At 31.4% G+C, this 23,733-nt stretch overlaps 1 protein-coding gene across 1 annotated transcript in view; it reads right to left on the minus strand.

Annotated features, from left to right (window-relative positions):
* Positions 1–23,733, minus strand: part of LOC127726283 (sushi domain-containing protein 2-like) — a 50,857-nt gene that overhangs the window by 20,159 nt on the left and 6,965 nt on the right. Inside the window, exons 2-7 of the mRNA XM_052233597.1 lie at positions 16,929–17,010; positions 7,193–7,326; positions 5,637–5,975; positions 5,133–5,231; positions 3,818–3,983; positions 2,941–3,204 (exon numbers count right to left, since the gene is read on the minus strand). Coding sequence (XP_052089557.1) covers positions 2,941–3,204; positions 3,818–3,983; positions 5,133–5,231; positions 5,637–5,975; positions 7,193–7,326; positions 16,929–16,974 — 1,048 coding nt within the window. The 5' untranslated portion in view covers positions 16,975–17,010. The remainder of the gene's footprint in view (positions 1–2,940; positions 3,205–3,817; positions 3,984–5,132; positions 5,232–5,636; positions 5,976–7,192; positions 7,327–16,928; positions 17,011–23,733) is intronic.

Below are 23,733 nucleotides of genomic sequence, written 5' to 3' on the forward strand. Positions count from 1 at the left end.
ATATACATTTGTACATTGTGAAAGAGAGGCGGTAATACCACAGGGATATTTTGACTAATATACATTGTGAAAGAGAGGCGGTAATACAACAGGGATATTTTGACTAATATACATTGTGAAAGAGAGGCGGTAATACAACAGGGATATTTTGACTAATATACATTGTGAAAGAGAGGCTGTAATACAACAGGAATATTTTGACTTATATACATTGTGAAAGAGAGGCGGTAATACAACAGGGATATTTTGACTAATATACATTGTGAAAGAGAGGGTGTAATACAACAGGGATATTCTGACTAATATACATTGTGAAAGAAAGGCGGTAATACAACAGAGATATTTTGACTAATATACATTGTGAAAGAGAGGCGGTAATACAACAGGGATATTCTGACTAATATACATTTTGAAAGAGAGGCGGTAATACAACAGGGATATTTTGACTAATATACATTGTGAAAGAGAGGCTGTAATACAACAGGGATATTTTGACTAATATACAAAATTCGATGGCAAACAGACAACCACACAACAGAAACAAAACAAACAACAGTATACAAAACAAAACATAATAAATTGCTTCGACGAGCGCAGCTGGATACGACCGCAGAGGTTGGGGCAAAAATGGACACAATATTCGCGCTTGATACAGGTCTGAATTTTGATTGTAATTCAATATTTGACACATTATAGGTTTCTGACACAGAATTACTGTAGTCAAAGAACTTAAATTTACCCCCCCTTTTTTCGTTTGCTTTTGTGCAATACAGTATGCTGTTGCGAATTGACCTCCCACCCCCCCCCCCCCCAAAAAAAAAAAATTTACCCTCCTTCTTTTTCAAAATAATTTTTTTTTATCCCCCCCTCCCCTTTTTTTCAAAAAAAAAAATTGAAGAAATTTTCTTTTTGATTTCTGAAATCTTGAGGAGAAAAAATTGTCCCCACCACCAATTTTTTTTCAACCTCCCCCCCTCCCCTTTTCCAAAAAAAGAATTCTTTCCTTCAAAATATGGTCAAAATCTCAATTAAAATTTCCAATGGAGTTTGCAACCATAATAACCAATTTAAATACATCATAAAAGTCCTAAAATAGAAAATGACATACATAATCATGGCTAAAATTAATATACCTTAATCAGCATTTTTAAAATTATTAAAATAGTAACTTCTAAAAATAAATTGACAGCTAATCACCTCAAGACAATACAACATTTCTTTATACATAATTTAAAATCAGTGTAAGGGAGGTAATTCAAATACAACATTGTCCATTAACCAGGACACCCTTGTTTTTTCTCACTTTTTTGCCCCTAATTACTAAACGGTTTGAGCCATAACACCCCAAAGCCAATCCTAACCATCCCTTTGTGGTATGGAAACTTGTGGTATAATTTCAGAGAGATCCATACACCGTTCCACAAGTTATTGTCTGGAAACTAGAAAAATGCTTATTTGGGCCCCTTTTTGGCCCCTAATTTTTAAACTGTTGGGATCATAACCCCCAAAATCAATCCCAAACTTCTTTTTGTGGTTATAAACTTTGTGTTTAAATTTCATAGATTTCTATTTACTAATACTAAAGTTATTGTCCGGAAACCAAATGTCTTCGGACGACGCGGACGACGTGATACCAATATACGACCGCAAACTTTTTTGCGGTCGTATAAAAACGACAGACTGAGCAACATGAACCCCATCTATTCCAGGTGCTCCTGAAGGTAAGCAGTTCCATATGGAACACCTGTTTCGTTAACAATGATCGCAAGTGAAATGTTGGGTGCACACATTTCTAATCTCCATGTTTTCAGTTATAAGCCCGGTATCGCAAATGAACGTTTTGGGTAGTCAATAAGATGCTCAAATTATTCTAACATATAAAGTACTAGTGGCAATATATATATATTTAAAACATGAACATATGTGAAGGTTTTATATACACCAATTAGACAACAACCCTGCAACACAAATACTAAAAGACATGTAGAGGGCAATACACGGTTTCAACAACAGAAATGTGCTATACTGAGGCAATACACGGTCTTCAACAACAGAAATGTGGTAAAGGCAATACACGGTCTTCAACAACAGAAATGTGCTATACTGAGGCAATACACGGTTTTCAACAACAGAAATGTGCTATACTGAGGCAATACACGGTCTTCAACGACAGAAATGTGCTAAAGGCAATACACGGTCTTCAACAACAGAAATGTGCTATACTGAGGCAATACACGGTCTTCAGCAACAGAAATGTGCTAAAGGCAATTCACGGTCTTCAACAACAGAAATGTGCTATACTGAGGCAATACACGGTCTTCAACAACAGAAATGTGCTATACTGAGGCAATACACGGTCTTCAACAACAGAAATGTGCTATAAAATATTTCAAGCGCATGTATTGAAATGGATTCTAATATGAAGTTCTACATTCGCTTTTGAAACAAAGCCATGTTCTTATTCGAATAAAACATGAGCTGCACGATATTGACGTCACAATTGAACTTGCAACGTCAGTAGTATTTTAAACAACGCCGGAGATCAAAATGGATATTTGTGTTGGTGTTGCTCGCTAGGAAATGAAATAAAATCATTCTAAAAGTAAGTTTACATGTATCTGTTCATTTTTTATCGTGAAACAGTTGATTTTCTATATCGCTTTTTGGCTTCATCAAATCAAAATGGCTGCCTTTCGAACGTGTATTATAGGTCCGCTTCAGATGATAAAAGTTCTAAATTTTCCTATTAGAATCGAAATAATTCAATGCTCTATTCTCATTTTAACATGGGTAGGCAATATACATGTCAACATTTTACACCTCGCTAACGCTCGGTTTAAAGATATTGACAAATATAATGCCTACCCATGTTCAAATAAGCATAGAGCATGGCATGACAGAATTTTTTCTTAAGTATTTCTTTTAATCTGTAAAACGTACCTATAAGTATTTGTGTACTGTGTGAATACTGTTTGTTGTCGATCGACATCTCCACAGTTATCCATCCCCGTATGGACATCCGTGGAACAGAACATCTTGCTTTCATAGAATTAACTTTATAGCCGTATGTAACTAAATCATCTTTGCCTCCAAATCTACACTTCACTATTGGTTGACGAGTGCTACGTTGCATACATGGACCAGATATATCCAGCATTTTACCACCAAGCATTCCAGCATATGTTGGGTAAATATTAAGAACACCTTAAAAGATATCAGAACATGAATACACTTCAAAGTATTATTTATTTGTTTTCAAAGGTTTAACAACTTTGATGGTAAGCTTTTTTTATTTTTAGTGAACTCGTGTGATAAATACATAAATATCGCCAAAATCTATCTCGATAGATATTTTATAATTGAATAATTTAACTATCTCGATTGGATAAATCCGATAATCCACTGGTACCAATGTAAGAATCTATATATATACAAATATTTATTTTAAATCTATATCAGATTGCTTCCGTTCACATATGATTGATCTACTGAGAAACTGAAGAAAATAACGTAATTACAAATGAACCAAACATGGGTTAAAAAAAGTAAAATAACAAAAATACCGAACTCTAAGGAAAATTCAAAACGGAAAGTCCCTTATCAAATAGCAAAATCAAAATCTCAAACACATCACACGAATGGAAAACAACTGTCATGTACCTGACTTAGTACAGGCATTTCCTTCTGTAGAAAACGGTGGATTAAATCTGGTTTTATTGCTAGCTAAACCTCTCACTTGTATGACAGTTATTTACAATTTAGTCATTTTAAAACTATACATGTTGATGAACTTTTGCTGTTTTGAGTTATATATTACCTCCACGTGTATCCATTGAGCATCCACCACGTTGTATTTGTTCTCCATCTATTTTGAAGATATACCTTCCCTTTGAATCACTTCCATAATAATTCAAGGCATATTGCAATTGTCTAGCGTTTAATGCGGTTGTGTATCCTCTCCCCTCACCAGCATTAAAACCGGACTACAAAAAAAAAGTATAAAAATTAATCTCATTATATAAAGGTTTCGTTATAAAAATAAGGAGGTGTGGTATGATTGCCAATGGGACAACTATTACCCTTGGAGCAACGAACGTGGTTAGAATGACCTATATGTAACGTGATTGCCAATGAGACAATTATTAACCATGGAGCAACGAAAGTGGGTAGAATTACCGATTTGTCACGTGATTGCCAATGAGACAACTATTAACCATGGAGCAGCGGACGTGTATAGAATGACCGATATGTCATGACGACTCATAAGATTTCTAGTATAATGGCACCCGATGTTCAAACGTTCATTTTGTACATACGAAGAAAGCATGTGGCTTCGACAAAGTAACATATTTGCGGTCGTCTGAGTCTCAGATATAAACCATGACAACGATCAATCAAATCCTTAGGTAGGATTACCGACTGTACATTAAAAAAAAACACATTACAAAAGTTTAGTATCTTTATGATTTCAGTTTCAGACAACATTTTAAAATCATGGTGTTTTGAAAAGTATTATTTGTCCCGTCCAATGCCAAATACATTTTTATCAACGTAGCTAAATTTAAATGCAGAAAATTGGACTTTTTCGTTCATTTAAATGTCAAGTCGTTATTGAAAATCTTTATCAAATTTAACAGCTGATACAGAAGACATGTTTTTAACTTTATGCCTATGAAACATATCTGATTCATTAAATGTAAATGTCTATCAAAATCATGCGTCATTTTGTTTTTAAACAAGTTTTAGGTAATTGTGACGCAAGATTTTTTTTATGGTCCTCTTATTTGCTGTTACATCAAAAGAAAAGACGTTCATATACCTATTGACATCACGTTGAAAGAAGAGAAATACTGGACCTAATTAATAACAGAACTTTGAAGTAAGCCTTCATATCGGGTTTACCCATAAAAGCAAGTCTTAGAGATTACACAAATGTATCTCACGCAATACGATATTTTATCCATTTTCGACAAATAAAAATTGTTATAAGAATGGCGACCCTCGCGATTTAAATAAATATATATGAACAATTTGAGTCTTGAGTCACTGAAATTCGTATCTCACTCGATGAAGTAAGTCTCTGTCTTAAGATATATCATGCATTAAACGAGTGAGACTATAAAAATTCTCACCTGAGTAAATTTGTCTGGTGTAATATCCATTTTAACATAGTTGAATATAGCAAAACTTGAAGTACCATCGGTCAGCATTGCTAATTGGAATGTATTAGTCTGAAAAAATGTATTCTTTGCATATAAGGTACATCTCCAACATTAAACAATAATTTGCACTGCACTATAAAAAAAGAGATGTGGTATGAGTGCCAATAAGTCAACTATCCACCAGAGTTCAAATGAAGTTTTATATAAAAAAAAAAATGATTTTATTTAAATGAGAGACAGTGGTCAGGTATTTTGTAAACAGTTGTATGTTTAATTAACATTTTCAAATATAGTGTATCATTTGTGTAACCAGAATCATGTCTACGTCTAAAAATAACTTAACTTTAAGCTATTCTAAAAATCACATTTCAAATTACCGACTTTTTTCCCTAGTTTAGTATTTTTGAAACCTTGCACTTATTTATTTAACAGTATCATAATAGAGGTACAAATATTGTTAAACAGCAGAAGTACCTTGCAGGAGCTACAACTTTTCAAAACATCAGTTTTAGATATGACTTCCTTCCACGTGACCACCAAAGCATACGAAGCCTCGAACTGGTACTCTAACCCCACCATAGACTCCTGAATGATAGAGGAGTAGTTTGATAACTCCCCTAAAGGTATATCAGATTCTCCTCTATACAAAACCTGACCAGTGTATGGCTTGCCATTCAAGTTAGAACCAATGTCCTGTGCAGAAAAATAATATGGAGCAGCAAATGCCGGGTCCTCTTTGGTTAGAGTTTCAGTAAATATTTCTGTTTGATGAAGAGTCCCTGGAGCAAATCCAACTAGACCGTCCTTAGATACCTGAATACAAAAGTATAAATACGAAAATAATAAACAATATGAACAAATTCGGTTCAATTCTAATTCGTTTACAGAGTACTAGTATAAGTTGCAACGAATTAGTCGAAATTTTATAAACCAAAGTTAATGCAGAGAGTTGAAATGGTGTTTTTAGATTCAAGCAATGTTTTTTGGAATAGGTATGTGCTTTTATTCGAAAATGAGATATTGATACTACATATGTTAATAATAACACTTGTTAACGGGATATTTTTAATTGATTTAAATAAAATTCATGCATTATTATACATTTTATAAGAAAAAATTGTTGATAACTAAAATTCTTTATTTTGGCACAGAGTTGATTTTGTTTTTCTCTCAAGGAAATCGTTTCCTTGTATGACAGTCAGGACAGCTGTTGTAAGAAGTATGCGTTGGATCCGGCAATCAATATGATGTTCGCGTGAGTAGGCGGATCTTAGCACAATATAAGTACAGCTGTTATAATTAGTATACTTTAAATCAGCCTCTTCTATTTTTGTAATAAAAATTATGTGTATATAATGAATGCAGAACATAGTTCGACAGTCAGCAAAATAATACAAAATCACCAGGAATCTAACAAACGAAATCAAAGTTACTCAATTTTGTTACGACACAATATATTGTAACAAAACATACAAACAAATATATTTCACAGAACAGGATATAAAGAATTTAACTAGGAAAAAAATGTTAGTCAGCAAATAAGCGACATACATTTGAGCTAGCCACCAAGCACTACTTTATTATATATACTTAAAATAAAAAAAAAAAAATAGTTGTAAACGGCGGGTGGGTGGGTAAATAATTCTCTCAACAATAAATTTCAAATGTGCCGCGAATCCCGAAACAAAGAAATATATAATGAGCGTCCTGCATCTAGGTAACATGCTGACCAATCAAAATAAAGAATATTCGGGATAATTTCTTTCGAGTAAATATGTACGTGGTAGTTATCATTCTTTATGATTTTAAATTTCACAAATTGACAAATATCCTTCTGATTTTATTTCAAAAATTCTTATCAGTGGAGATCAACAATCTGTGTTGTTTCTGTCCGAAAACGTTTTAATGAATGTAGATAAATTATTCTCTAGGTTTACGTTTCCCGCTATAATATAATAATAGAATATATGACATGGAATTAATTTCAATGTAAATGTATCTTTAAAAAATGGTAAGGTAATGAAACATACATAAAGATCTTCGTAGATGGTTCCCATGAACGGAAACTTGATGTTAGACGGAAGTGTGACTTTGTGATTTGTTTTGTCACCTCTAGTCACAGGTTGGCCGCCAGTTAATGGAAATATTTCTTCTCCTTTCACAACTGCAATAGAAGTAATACAATCATGAACAAGTTATATATAGCATTATTGCTGATGATGATAACTACATATGTCCACAAAAACACAGGAATGTAAACCACTACAGATATTCGTGCGGCCACGAGCATGATTTAACTCTTAACCTTTTGTCCTTTTGTTTTTTTTTCAATCCAACAGTTTTGGTCATGTGAGTTTTTTCTAAGTGCAGGCATCATGCGTCAATTTCAAGAGAAATATCTAAACTTGAAGTTTTACCCGGCCATAAATTGCAAAAATGATGCAGAACCTTTAATTTTAAGGTTAACATATTTTTTTCTTAATCTTTCAGTCTATTACTGTTGTCTTTTATGTGCTTTTATCTAATATCTGTTTGCGCCTTTTTTGAACCGGTTTAATCCACCATTTTCTACATAAGGAAATGCCTGTACCAAGTAAGGAATATGACAGTTGTTTTCCATTCGTTTGGTGTGTTTGAGCTTTTGATTTCGCCATTTGTTGAGGGACTTTCCGTTTTGAATTTTCCTTGGAGTTCGGTATTTTTGTTATTTTAATTTCGACTAGTTAGATAAATGTTGATAAGCCACACGTGTAATTACCCGCCATATTCAATCGGGATTTTGCACGCAGCATTACCAACCTTCTCTATATCATCTTTTTATCAATTCAAATTAGTTTTTAAGTTAATAGACAAAACGTGCAAAAAGCCTTTCACTCCCTAAACAATCATCTACTTGCGTGCAAATGTTCAACAATAATGTCTGTGCTATATAAATACATGCATGTATAGTAAACACTTGCCATTTAATACTGCAAAGAGAGAGACATCTTTTTGGAAAAGCTAATACTTGGTTGGTTAAAACTCGATATTAGCATTTAACTGTCATAATGCAGTCAAGTCAAGGAGAAATAAGGACGTTAAGTACGATCTAAAAATGATGCAAAATATTATCAGCATCTTATAAAACTTTTGAAACATCTTTTGTTTACATGTCCGTAGTCGGCCTGTTGCAATGGAAACCTCTGTCTCTCATTAACCAGTGGAAGTCCAAATTTTCAGCCCTGCATGAAAATCGACCTACTTTTCTGAAGCTTCATATTTGATTCAAGTTATTTGGCCTGAATATGTATTGTATATTTGCAGTTGAACGTTAAACAAACAACAATCAACCAAACAAACAAACGTGGATGTATAATTGTACTGATAACTTTTATCTAACAATGATAATGCTAAATGATCAATTTCTTCATTAAGCATAAACCCGGAAATAAATGAATATCTAAATCTATTTTTTTTTAGATCTACTGTCCTTTGGTTTTGCATTATAATTATACGTGTGAAATACGACGGGCGGATTAACAGTTAACAGTCATGCCTTTAAAAAAAAGAAATGTATTATTATTATTTTATGCAACTTTCTGTAGCTATAGTTTATAGTTATTAAAATGAAGCGAATGACGGAAACTGCATCGTTTTTGTTTTTAATTTAATCATTCATGTTTAAATGCCTCTCAAAGAAAATACATGTTTGAACCGAGAATAAAACAATATCATGCCACTGTTATATGGGATTTTTGGATTGCCTAACGTATTTCTCTTTCATGTTGTAGAATTTATTACATACAATTGATATTATGCTTGTATGCTTTTTAATATTGTGTTGTCAGGTATAATATAAGTTAGGTTTTGATAAAACACAATATTAATATTCACAATAGATATAGGAAGATGTCAGAAAATACCAATATGTAGTACCTGACATTGTTTGAACGCCGTAGCCGACTATCAACAGATTACAATATCTCAATGATAACCACCCATAACGGATCATTGATTAATAACACTTTAATCCATCTTACTAAACAAACACGCATATTTATAGATACCTGGGGTAAGCCATGATCTCTCATAACTCCCCCATACTTGCTCACCTTAGGATATATGTCTACTTTTAACATAGTGATCATTCAGAAAATTAAAGAGATTTTGTCGTTTAATTGACACAATTAAAAAGTTTATAACATGTAAGCAATGACATTGCTTTACCAGTATTGTAATCCATTCTTATTACTTTTCATTATTCAAGTCATTCTGTCAATTAAAAACGCAGAAGTAATGAAACTCGTTAGAAAATACGTTAATGAGACCACACCAGGACAGAATGTGCCAGTAATGAACCTGATTAGAAAACATAACATAGAAGGAGCAGCATCAGCAAAGAAGCTCGTTAAGAATGTGTCGATAATGAATCAGATGACGTGTTGTTGGGGACCAGCTTTGATGAACGTCCAGTGACAAATACTTCATGCATAATAATAACGAAAACAAATTAACCGGATATTCAAATTATACGTTCTGCAAAGTGGGTCGACCAGGATTAATTGTAGAAAAACAGGTAAAAAGAGGGTCACATATTTATTTTTAGGGACTTATCATTTTTAACCTGAGTATGTGTATAGGTAAAGGGGATCAAAATGGATAAGGATCAATTTGTTCTGTTAAATAAAAAAAGGAGATAGGTCTTTTTTTTAACAATATGCAATAGGATTGCCAAACTTTTGTTAATTTCAACCCAATGGAAAATGATAGAAAATTGTTAAACATGTAAACCTGTATATTTAGTATAGGATAATTTCAGATATTTGATTTATACCATATCCTGTATTTCTCAGCATCACACTAAGAATTGTTGCCCCAGTCATGTAACAGACAGTAAACGCCTGCTCGGTCAGGGCAAGATACAACTGTTTCCAGAATTTTTTTAAACTAAACTGAAGTTATAATGCAACATGCATTTTTTTTTATTCTTTAAGAAAGTATTTAATAATATAATTAACAATGCTTCATTTACTTTACTAATAACATTTTTATTGTTATATGATCGGCTGTCCGTACAGGAAAGGTTTTGAATATATTTCTTTAACTTTACAACAGTCTATGATGTTAATATCAAATAAGGAGATGTGGTATGATTCCCAAATGAGACACTTATCAAACAAAGTCAAAATGAAGAATTTAGGTTCCTGAAGGTCACCGTACGGCCTTCATCAATGAGCAAAACAATTACTGTTTAGTCAGCTATAAAAGGCCCCGACAAAACAAAATGTGAAACAATTCAAACGAGAAAACCAATGTATCAATGTTTGTAATCTGTTTCTAAAATAAACAGTGCCAATTGGAATGCAGCATTTATTTGTATTATAAATGCATCCTACTTATCAGCCGTACACAAACAATACACGATCAAAGTGCTGACATGCCGGTATGTGATTTTATATTATAATATTGGAAGTCAGAACTTTCTGTAGCATCTTAAAATATGAACTACTGATGTGCAAAATGGGAAAACAACATATTGACAATAAACTTACTTGGTAAGAATAAAACAAAAGCAAAAACAATCCTAGTCAAATAAATTTGAATTTCCGCCATTTTCCCGTCTAACCCAGGATCGCGTCTTCTTCGTGGTGATAAAAGAATGATATAGTCGTATGTTTAGTTAGTGATAACAGATCGGTCACTTCACTTGGAATGTGATAAATTCAAACGTTGACTCAGACCTTTATGTTTTTTAAGCGGGAAAGTATATGAGTGCTTAGGTTTATTTTAATTTTACGAAAACAATATTAATTTAAGACTGATCAAAAGTTGTTCAAATAGAGATTGCTGTTGTATATATATGAAAATCATAATGATGGAAAATAGTTTGTACCTTTCTATTGCATACATTCAGGTACAACTGTTTGATGATTGTATGATTTTGTTTATTAATACAATGCTAAACTGGTTTAAATTTTATTTATAATCCCAAATGTTTTTAGAATATGATCATGAACATTTATAACCTGCGAATCAATATACAAGGTAGATTAACATACCAGAGCTTAAGAATTACCTCCTTTTCTTTCTCTTATCATACTTTTAAAGGTGACGTGCAGTTATATGTTTACTTAATTCGTTGTATTTATTTGACTTTAATACACTCATATCTAATGTAGACTGACTAATTCATATTGATCGATATTAGCTAGATGACCCTGGTTTTAGATTGGGTTCGTGTTAATCAGACGTGTTTAGGTTTTTATGTTGTGTTTTGTAGACTGTTGATTATCTTTTCGTTGTTTTTCGTTTTTTGTCATGATTTTGCTAGTTTCATTGTATTGTTCAAACATACATGTTTTATTCATACCTTATAATTACGTTTAGATGTGTTCTCTATAATTATGCTTAGATGTGTTCTCTATAATTATGTTTAGATGTGTTGTCTATAATTATGTTTAGATGTGTTCTCTATAATTATGTTTAGATGTGTTCTCTGTAATTATGCTTAGATATGTTCTCTATAACTATGTATTATGTTTAGTTAAACCATTGTGGTGACGTCAGCCTATTCATTTACCGTGGATTCTTTTTGTAGAATCAACGCTTCCTAAATCTGCTGCTGAAATTGACTCACCAAATTATATTCAATTGTTTCCTTTGTGTGCCTAATTTCATTAAGTTTGAATTGGCTTATTTACTGATTTCTGTTCACTAATGGAATTAATTTAAAAACTTACCTTTAATTTTTGTAATTTTGATATGCCTTCACTGGGAATCGAACCCTTCCTCGAAATCTGTTATGTGTGACTGACATCAACACATCGACAAAACCTCTCGGCTACCAATGGGTTACACTATAGATGTCTATTTTATATATTTAAATGAACATCTGATATATATCGGTTCATCGGACACACAGGGCTTGTACCTTTATATAGACACAATAGGCAGTCGTATAGTATGAGTTGGTAGCCGCGAGGTTAGCATGGTTAAAATCAATGAGTTAAAGATAGGGATTTGTCGGTTTAGGTTCGAATCCCTGTATTCCCTATGTTGTTCCAATTCTTAAGTTATCCTGTTTTTTTTTCTAATTTTGCATGTTAAAGTGGATATTATTGTAATAATAGCGAGTTTTACCGGTTTTTTTTAATTATTATTGGCTATTTCACATGTTTGAAACAAAAATGATTACATTCTATTTGTCAATTTTTGTTTTATAAATATAGTATGATTTCATCTGTTTTACTACATAATTTTACACAGGTTTGTTCGCAAATCCCTATGCGAGAAAATCGTGATGTGCCTAGAATGCTAGAAAAATTTCGATAACATACTTATTATACCGGTATATACTTTATATATACTTTTTGGTCGGGTTGTTGTCTCTTTGACACGTTTCCCATTTCCATTTTCAATTTTATTAGAAATAATTTCGAATATGTCTTATTTTGTATAAACAGATAATATTCATATGCCTGGTAATATGAAGATCTTTAAAGGTAGAAGTGTTATATTTGTATTTTGTTAACCAATTAATTGTGATCTGAGATTTATCATAGCATCGTTTGGACACGATAACATGGTTATTTAAACTCACTAACAATACTTTCTAATTAAGAAAAGTCTATAATTTTGAAAAGAAATTAACACAATAGTTTAAGTTCTAGATACAATGGATAAGCGTAGATTCATGAAAAACAAACCATCCGCCCTCCAGGCTCATGGTTTCTTTTTCAAGAATCCACGCTTATCCATTGTATCTATAACATATGTTATCTATGATTATGTATTATGTTTAGATATGTTCTCTATAACTATGTTTAGATATGTTCTCTATAACTATGTTTTGATATGTTCTCTATAACTATGTTTAGATATGTTCTCTATAACTATGTTTAGATATGTTCTCTATAACCTTGTTAAGATATGTTCTCTGTAACTATGTTTAGATATGTTCTCTATAACTATGTTTAGAAATGTTCTCTATAACTATGTATTATGTGTAGATATGTTCTCTATAACTATGTTTGGATATGTTCTCTATAACTATGTTAAGATATGTTCTCTATAACTATGTTTAGATATGTTCTCTATAACTATGTTTGAATATGTTCTCTATAACTATGTATTATGTTTAGATATGTTCTCTATAACTATGTGTTATGTTTAGATATGTTCTTTATAACTATGTTTTATGTTTAGATGTGTTCTCTATAATTATGTTTATATATGTTCTCTATAACTATGTATTATGTTTAGATATGTTCTCTATAACTATGTGTTATGTTTAGATATGTTCTCTATAACTATGTTTTATGTTTAGATGTGTTCTCTATAACTATGTATTATGTTTAGATATGTTCTCTATAACTATGTTTTATGTTTAGATGTGTTCTCTATAACTATGTGTTATGTTTTGTCGCTATAACTATGTTTTATGTTTAGATGTGTTCTCTTTAACTATGTTTTATGTTTAGGTGTGTTCTCTATAACTATGTATTATGTTTAGATATGTTCTCTATAACTATGTTTAGATATGTTCTCTATAACTATGTTTAGATATGTTCTCTATAACTATGTATTATGTTTAGATATGTTCTCTATAACTATGTGTTATGTTTAGATATGTTCTTCATAACTATGTTTTATGTTTAGATGTGTTCTCTATAATTATGTTTATATATGTTCTCTATAACTATGTTTAGATGTGTTCTCTATAACTATGTATTATGTTCAGATATGTTCTCTATAACTATGTTTTATGTTTAGATGTGTTCTCTATAACTATGTATTATGTTGAGATATGGTCTCTATAACTATGTGTTATGTTTAGATATGTTCTCTATAACTATGTTTTATGTTAAGATGTGTTCTCTATAACTATGCATTATGTTTAGATATGTTCTCTATAACTATGTGTTATGTTTAGATATGTTCTCTATAACTATGTTTTATGTTTAGATGTGTTCTCTATAACTATGTGTTATGTTTTGTCTCTATAACTATGTTTTATGTTGAGATGTGTTCTCTTTAACTATGTTTTATGTTTAGGTGTGTTCTCTATGACTATGTTTTATGTTTAGATATGTTCTCTATAATTATGTTTATATATGTTCTCTATAACTATGTTTAGATGTGTTTTCTTTAACTATGTATTATGTTTAGATATGTTCTCTATAACTATGTGTTATGTTTAGATATGTTTTCTATAACTATGTTTTATGTTTAGATGTGTTCTCTATAACTATGTGTTATGTTTTGTCTCTATAACTATGTTTTATGTTTAGATGTGTTCTCTTTAACTATGTTTTATGTTTAGGTGTGGTCTGTATAACTATGTATTATGTTTAGATATGTTCTCTATAACTATGTTTAGATATGTTCTCTATAACTATGTTTAGATGTGTTCTCTATAACTATGAATTATGTTTAGATATGTTCTCTATAACTATGTTTAGATATGTTCTCTATAACTATGTTTAGATATGTTCTCTATAACTATGTATTATGTTTAGATATGTTCTCTATAACTATGTGTTATGTTTAGATATGTTCTTTATAACTATGTTTTATGTTTAGATGTGTTCTCTATAACTATGTTTAGATGTGTTCTCTATTAATATGTAATATGTTTAGATATGTTCTCTATAACTATGTTTAGATGTGTTCTCTATAACTATGTATCATGTTTAGATATGTTCTCTATAACTATGTTTAGATATGTTCTCTATAATTATGTTTAGGTGTGTTCTCTATAACTATGTTTTATGTTTAGATATGTTCTCTATAATTATGTTTATATATGTTCTCTATAACTATGTTTAGATGTGTTTTCTATAACTATGTATTATGTTTAGATATGTTCTCTATAACTATGTTTTATGTTTAGATGTGTTCTCTATAACTATGTGTTATGTTTTGTCTCTATAACTATGTTTTATGTTTAGATGTGTTCTCTTTAACTATGTTTTATGTTTAGGTGTGTTCTCTATAACTATGTTTTATGTTTATATATGTTCTCTATAACTATGTTTAGATATGTTCTCTATAACTTTGTTTAGATGTGTTCTCTATAACTATGTTTAGATGTGTTCTCTATAACTATGTATTATGTTTAGATATGTTCTCTATAACTATGTTTAGATGTGTTCTCTATAACTATGTTTAGATGTGTTCTCTATAACTATGTATTATTTTTAGATATGTTCTCTATAACTATGTATTATAAGAAATAAAGTCATTCATTTAATATTCATTTTTAGCCGGTATCTTTTGAATTAAGGAGTCTTGTTCCTCCCTTTGGTATCTTCCGTCTCTTTACTGAATCATAATTATATATAGAGACAGACTTTTTTAACCTTTATGTAATATGTATGTTTCGAGTTTTTTTTTCAATGTTTGAATGATTTCCTATGAAATACGAATAAACGTATGTATTAAGAATGTTTATAGATGATAACTATACTTTTTAATGTTAAACGATGGTATGACATACATTTTTGAAGTAGGTCAATTTATTGGTTTTCCAGCAAATTAGTAACCAATCTTATTGAATCTTTGTCTGCCTGTGGTTATATGGTTTATAACCCTCTTGTGCACTGTTGTAATCGTTGGGAGATTATTTGTACTCTACAGCGGCAAAGAGCATAACCTTTCAACTCTGACAGTTGTGATCGAGTAGTCCGGTCCGGTCCTAGGATTTCAAAAGAAGGTAGTCATTACAAAAACCACGTGTATAAGGTCGATTCCTACTCGTGTCAGTTTTGTTTTTACATTTAAGTAGAAAGCTAGAATGTAAATTGATCAAAACATCAACATATCTCCCTCGTGCAAAGCTCTGATTCTTGATCCAGATTTGGCTATACTTTAGGTTCCTTTTTGGTTGATCAGCTCTTCAACGTTTGTATAACTTTTGGTTTTTCATATATTTTGGCCTCGAGAATTACTGAAAAGACATGTCAACATCCGCATCTGGTGCAGTAAAATTGTTATTGTTAATGTTTTAGTCAACTAGATTCTTAAACAACAAAATTGGATTTAGACCTGATAAGTTAAGCCCTTTTCAATTGATTTTATAGTTTGTTCCTATGTTGTGCTGTTACACGTCACTGTCCGAGGTTAGGGAGATCATGTTTTGAAATAACCCCACCACATTCTGGGGGTGCCTCGTCCCAAGTCAGGAGCCTGCAATTCAATGATTGTCGTTTGTTGCTGTATATCATATTTGTTTTTCGTTTTTTGTTTTGTACAAAAACCAGTTCGTTGGCTTTCTCGTTTGAATTGTTTTACAGTTCTCATTTTGGGGTCTTTTATAGCTTGCTATGCGGTATGGGTTTGGGTCATAGTTGAAGGTCGTACGGTGACCTATCGTTGCTAACTTTTAATTTTGTCTCTTGTGGAGAATTGTCTCATTGACAATCATACCACATCTTCTTATTTTATTTATATTACATGTAGAATAATAGAATGACGTCAAAGAAATTGGTTTATTTGAAATAACTTCCTTTGAAGGAAATTAATAAGATACGATTGATTGCACTTAAGCTTATTACATATCAAATTCTGTTTAAAGTACTTTTTATAAACAGTATTTAGTGAGCTGTAATACGATATTCATACGCATAAAAACTAATTAAAAAAATTATATATATAAGTTAGCCCATTTTAAGAGATAATGGAACACAGATAATATCCGTCTCCCTCTGTCTAATGTTTTTATGATGCTGATATTTATTTATTTATATGATTTCATCCTCTCAAACTTGTCAATTGTAAGGCACATACCTTGAGAGTAAACACATATTGTTACTAGATGAAGGAATAGTTTCATGTTTAGTATTTGTTGCCTGGAAAACGATTTCTGAACCTGAAAAAATTATGTAATATTATACCGAGAAAACACAAAATTTGGAAGATATATGCAAATTTTGTTCACATGTAAATATACATTTTAGTGAGGACCATTTAATTTTAATGATATTATCAAATATGTTCCCTTTTCGTGTACATATATGTCTAGGTACTACGAAGACATCCCTCATGTTAGCAATTTTCAAAATATCCCACTGTTTACTGAGCCAAGCTTCATTATAAGGATTTCCTTCCCTTTATAAGTTACCATATATTTTAGTGTGGCTCCAATCTTATGTAAGGTCTTCGCAGTACAACATTGGAGAACCTCTTACATATGCACTTTGTTCGGTTTAATGATAATTACAATAACCTGCACTTTAGACAAAAAAAAAAATGTTAGACGTTGTGACCTCAAAATCGATAAAGATCTTCCGTCCATTTTATGTGATCATATCTTCGCCGTATTTGGCACAACTTTTTGGAATTTTGGTTCAATGCTCTTCAACTTTGTACTTGTTTGGCTTTATAACTATTTTGATATGAGCGTCACTGATGAGTCTTATGTAGACGAAACGCGCGTCTGGCGTATTAAATTATAATCCTGGTACCTTTGATAACTATATATTCGTATAAGATTACAATACCATTTAAGATTATAGACTTACATGTAATGTATGCAAATCCTTTTTTCTGCAATCATTTCACTCTAATCGTCTTCATAACTAGAAGAGACGCAGTGAACTTAAAATCAAAAAGGGTCTTCCTTTCATTATATGTGACCAAATTGATATCCGATATAAGTATATATGTATCATATGGAAGTCAAGAAGACAGACAGACAGACTGACTGTCGAACTAAGGAGAGGTAAAGAACTACATGTATGGTATATGATTACGACGAAGCGTGTGATATATCGATATATCGACATCAAGGTCTGACCAATACTTATTATAAATATAAATACGAAGATGTGGTATGAGTGCCAATGAGACAACTATCCATCCAAGTCACAATGTGTAAAAAGTAAACAATTATAGGTCAAATACGGCCTTCAACACAGAGCGATCGCTCACACCGAACAGAAAATATAAAGGAACCCAAAAAGACTAGTGTAAAACAATTTAAACAGGAAAACCAACGGTCTAATCTATACTTAAACGTTTTAACAGGCGCTAACCTTCACCCTAACCTGAAACAGTGGTATAACATTACAACATAAAAACACACACAATAAAATATCAATTGAAATGGCTTAACTTGATCAAAAAGAAAATTATACACAATAACAAGTAAATATACACTGAGAACGAATAAGTTTGATCTATGACACAATATAAATAAAAAAGATATTTCAATGTCAAAAAGACAACTTTAACCTAGGGCAAAGAATGGCAAACGACAAAACGTATTTTTTTTTCTATCATGTAAGTCATTGTTTTAATAGAAAGGTAACATGCTGATAAAACTTTGTTTACTGACGGACTTTAACACAGCAAACTCCATTATTTTTTTTAATTTTAATTTTCAATACGTTTGATTCATATCATTTCCATAACCAAAAAAACTATTTTGCTTTACGCTGATTGTTAACGTAATTATTTATAAGCTAACCTTGCATCTTTGAACAACAAAAAAAAGACATTGTAACTGCTTAACATTTGTCAAACACCCATCTGTATTATCATGTACATAATCCAACCCTGCCTAAAGAAATATATAAACTGTATCATTTAAAACATCTATCTAAGCAATGCCATAAGGACATTATCTCCATTAGAATATTCATCCCTCTGCTCAACGTACAGACCGTGCGCAGATCTTATGCTCAACAAACGCACACATGGTGTCAAATAACGTCACATTTTCTTCATTACTTCATCGTCTAAAAAACGTTTGCAGTTCGAAAGTTGAAATGATTACGTCACGTTTAATGTTTAAATCATGTAGTATGCACTGAAATCCTTGTTTTAGTCCTTTTAAGGGGGTACCCAACACTTTGACTAAAATAGATTTGGATCGTTTTATTTAATTTGACCTGTTAACAAAAATATAGAAATTTCAAGAAATTTGAACCGCACAATTTACAGGAATAATTTCATTGGATATATAGCATTTTGACAAACACTAATTTTGATCATAGAGAAGCTTGGTTTATCTTTAGGAAAAAACCTAAAAAAATCATGCATTGGTTTCAAATCTCGCCCCAAAAAGTTCATGCGAGGTCAATTACCTCAGGTACGTCAGTTACTAGTGTTGCATTTAAACAGAAGGATAATGGTAAGCATGGATAGTAATGATTTGAAGATAAATCATGCTTTCGTAATTAAGAATAACTTAAAATGTGTGTTACGTTTTTAAAGTACGTGTACAATGTACGCTCGTGTATGTAACAACGTATTAGATTTTAGCGAGAGAAATTTATATATTACTGAAAAATTATTACACCAGGGTTTTCGTTATCATAAACTAGTCAAAACATTTACTAAATTTTATCATCGGTATAAGGACATCATTCGTAAATATAACTCAACATGCAGACATCTTATACGTTCGGGTATTTCACATCCAATCTTTTATGGTAAATTCTTTACAAAGCACAAAAATGCCAGTATTCACCTCAAAAGCTAACAAAACCTTTAAACAGACTTGTTAAGAAGGGGTATAGTTACGATACTGTTGTCAGGTCATTAAAGATTGCATATTTTGGCTTTAATATTGATTCACTTATAGGGTCTTTGCATCGGAATTAAACATAATTATTCTAAAACCAGTTGTTGGCATGACACGGGTTGTGTTCTTCTCATATATTTTATGACGGTATAATACTAAACCCCTAACAGGAGGGATTGTGCCTGATATTCATATGATGAAGACATAATCTTTCAATCAGTTAAATTGAGGTCTGGAGCTGGCATGTCAGTAACTGCTAGTAGTCTGTTGTTATTTATGTATTATTGTCATTTTGTTTATTTTCTTTTGTTTCCTATTCTGACATCGGACTCTGACTTCTCTTAAATTGAGTTTTACTGTGCGTACTGTTGTACGTTTGTTTTTTCTACATTGGCTAGAGGTATAGGGGGAGGGTTGAGATCTCAAAAAACATGTTTAACCCCGCCGCATTTTTGCGCCTGTCCCAAGTCAGGAGCCTCTGGCCTTTGTTAGTCTTGTATCATTTTTAATTTTAGTTTCTTGTGTATAATTTGGAGTTTAGTATGACGTCCATTATCACTGAACTAGTAAACATATTTGTTTAGGGGCCAGCTGAAGGACGCCTCCGGGTGCGGGAGTTTCTCGCTGCATTGAACACCCATTGGTGGCCTTCGGCTGTTGTCTGCTCTATGGTCGGGTTGTTGTCTCTTTGACACATTCCCCATTTCCATTCTCAATTTTATTACATGTCAAGATTCATGTATGTAAATCGATTAATATTGAACGAGGAGTTGTGGTATGATTGCCAATGAAAAAAATATCAAAATGACTCCAAATAATGTAGATTTAAGCAATTATCGATTACCGCTCAACAATGAGCAAAACCCATACCGTATAGTGAGCTATAACTGGCCTCGACACGACAACATGTAAAACAATTAAAGCGAAAACACCAACAGCCTGATTTATGACAAAAATATAAACGAAAAACATATATAAAGAAAAAGCAACTGAATAACATGCTCCTGACATGGGACAGGCATATACTTAATGTGTTAAACATGTTTGTGAGCCTCCAACCCTATTCCTAATCTGGGACATTGGTGTAACAATAGACCATAAGTACAAACTCACTTGGAAATGTCTTGACGCATCAGATCGGGACGAAACACAAAAACAACTATTATAAAGACAAAAGACACATACATAGTACCGATCTATGAAACAATTATTATAAAGACAAGAGACACATACATAGTACAGATCTAAGAAACAACTATTATAAAGACAAAAGACACATACATATAGTACCGATCTAAGAAACAACTATTATAAAGACAAAAGACACGTACACAGTACCGATCTAAGAAACAACTATTATAAAGACAAAAGACACATACATAGTACCGATCTATGAAACAATTATTATAAAGACAAAAGACACATACATAGTACAGATCTAAGAAACAACTATTATAAAGACAAAAGACACATACATATAGTACCGATCTAAGAAACAACTATTATAAAGACAAAAGACACGTACACAGTACCGATCTAAGAAACAACTATTATAAAGACAAATGACACATACATAGTACCGATCTAAGAAACAACTATTATATAGACAAAAGACACATACATAGTACCGATCTAAGAAACAACTATTATAAAGACAAAAGACACATACATAGTACCGATCTAAGAAACAACTATTATAAAGACAAAAGACACATACATAGTACCGATCTAAGAAACAACTATTATAAAGACAAAAGACACATATATAGTACCGATCTAAGAAACAACGATTATAAAGACAAAAGACACATACATAGTACCGATCTAAGAAACAACTATTATAAAGACAAAAGACACATACATAGTACCGATCTAAGAAACAGCTATTATAAAGACAAAAGACACATACATAGTACCGATCTAAGAAACAATTATTATAAAGACAAAAGACACATATATAGTACTGATCTAAGAAACAGCTATTATAAAGACAAAAGACACATACATAGTACCGATCTAAGAAACAATTATTATAAAGACAAAAGACACATACATAATACCGATCTAAGAAACAACTATTATAAAGACAAAAGACACATACATATTACCGATCTAAGAAACAACTGTTATAAAGACAAAAGACACATACATATTACCGATCTAAGAAACAACTATTATAAAGACAAAAGACACATACATAGTACCGATCTAAGAAACAACTATTATAAAGACAAAAGACACATACATAATACCGATTTAAGAAACAACTATTATAAAGACAATAGACACATACATAATACCGATCTAAGAAACAATTATTATAAAGACAAAAGACACATACATAGTACCGATCTAAGAAACAATTTATAAAGACAAAAGACACATAAATAGTACCGATCTAAGAAACAACTATTGTAAAGACAAAAGACACGTACATAATACCGATCTATGAAACAACTATTGTAAAGACAAAAGACACATACATAATACCGATCTAAGAAACAACTATTGTAAAGACAAAAGACACATAAATAGTACCGATCTAAGAAACAACTGTTATAAAGACAAAAGACACATACACAGTACCGATCTAAGAGACAACTATTATAAAGACAAAAGACACATACATAGTACCGATCTTAGAAACATATATTATAAAGCAAAAGACACATACACAGTACCGATCTATGAAACAACTATTATAAAGACAAAAGACACATAAATAGTACCGATCTAAGAAACAACTATAATAAAGACAAAAGACACATAAATAGTACCGATCTAAGAAACAACTATTATAAAGACAAAAGACACATACATAGTACCGATCTAAGAAACAACTGTTATAAAGACAAAAGACACATACGTAATACCGATCTAAGAAACAACTGTTATAAAGACAAAAGACACATACATAGTACCGATCTTAGAAACAACTATTATAAAGACAAAAGACACATAAATAGTACCGATCTAAGAAACAACTATTATAAAGACAAAAGACACGTACATAGTACCGATCTATGAAACAACTATTGTAAAGACAAAAGACACATACATATTACCGATCTATGAAACAACTGTTATAAAGCAAAAGACACATACATAGTACCGATCTAAGAAACAACTATTATAAAGACAAAAGACACATATATAGTACCGATCTAAGAAACAACTATTATAAAGACAAAAGACACATACATAGTACCGATCTAAGAAACAGCTATTATAAAGACAAAAGACACATACATAGTACCGATCTAAGAAACAATTATTATAAAGACAAAAGACACATATATAGTACTGATCTAAGAAACAGCTATTATAAAGACAAAAGACACATACATAGTACCGATCTAAGAAACAACTATTATAAAGACAAAAGAGACATACATAATACCGATCTAAGAAACAACTATTATAAAGACAAAAGACACATACATATTACCGATCTAAGAAACAACTGTTATAAAGACAAAAGACACATACATATTACCGATCTAAGAAACAACTATTATAAAGACAAAAGACACATACATAGTACCGATCTAAGAAACAACTATTATAAAGACAAAAGACACATACATAATACCGATTTAAGAAACAACTATTATAAAGACAATAGACACATACATAATACCGATCTAAGAAACAACTATTATAAAGACAAAAGACACATACATAGTACTGATCTAAGGCACAACTGTTATAAAGACAAAAGACACATACATAATACCGATCTAAGAAACAATTATTATAAAGACAAAAGACACATACATAGTACCGATCTAAGAAACAATTTATAAAGACAAAAGACACATAAATAGTACCGATCTAAGAAACAACTATTGTAAAGACAAAAGACACGTACATAGTACCGATCTATGAAACAATTATTGTAAAGACAAAAGACACATACATAATACCGATCTAAGAAACAACTATTGTAAAGACAAAAGACACATAAATAGTACCGATCTAAGAAACAACTGTTATATAGACAAAAGACACATACACAGTACCGATCTAAGAGACAACTATTATAAAGACAAAAGACACATACAT

Source organism: Mytilus californianus, unplaced genomic scaffold (genome assembly GCF_021869535.1).
Source record: "Mytilus californianus isolate M0D057914Y unplaced genomic scaffold, xbMytCali1.0.p SCAF_17, whole genome shotgun sequence".
Taxonomy (NCBI): Eukaryota; Metazoa; Mollusca; class Bivalvia; order Mytilida; family Mytilidae; genus Mytilus; species Mytilus californianus.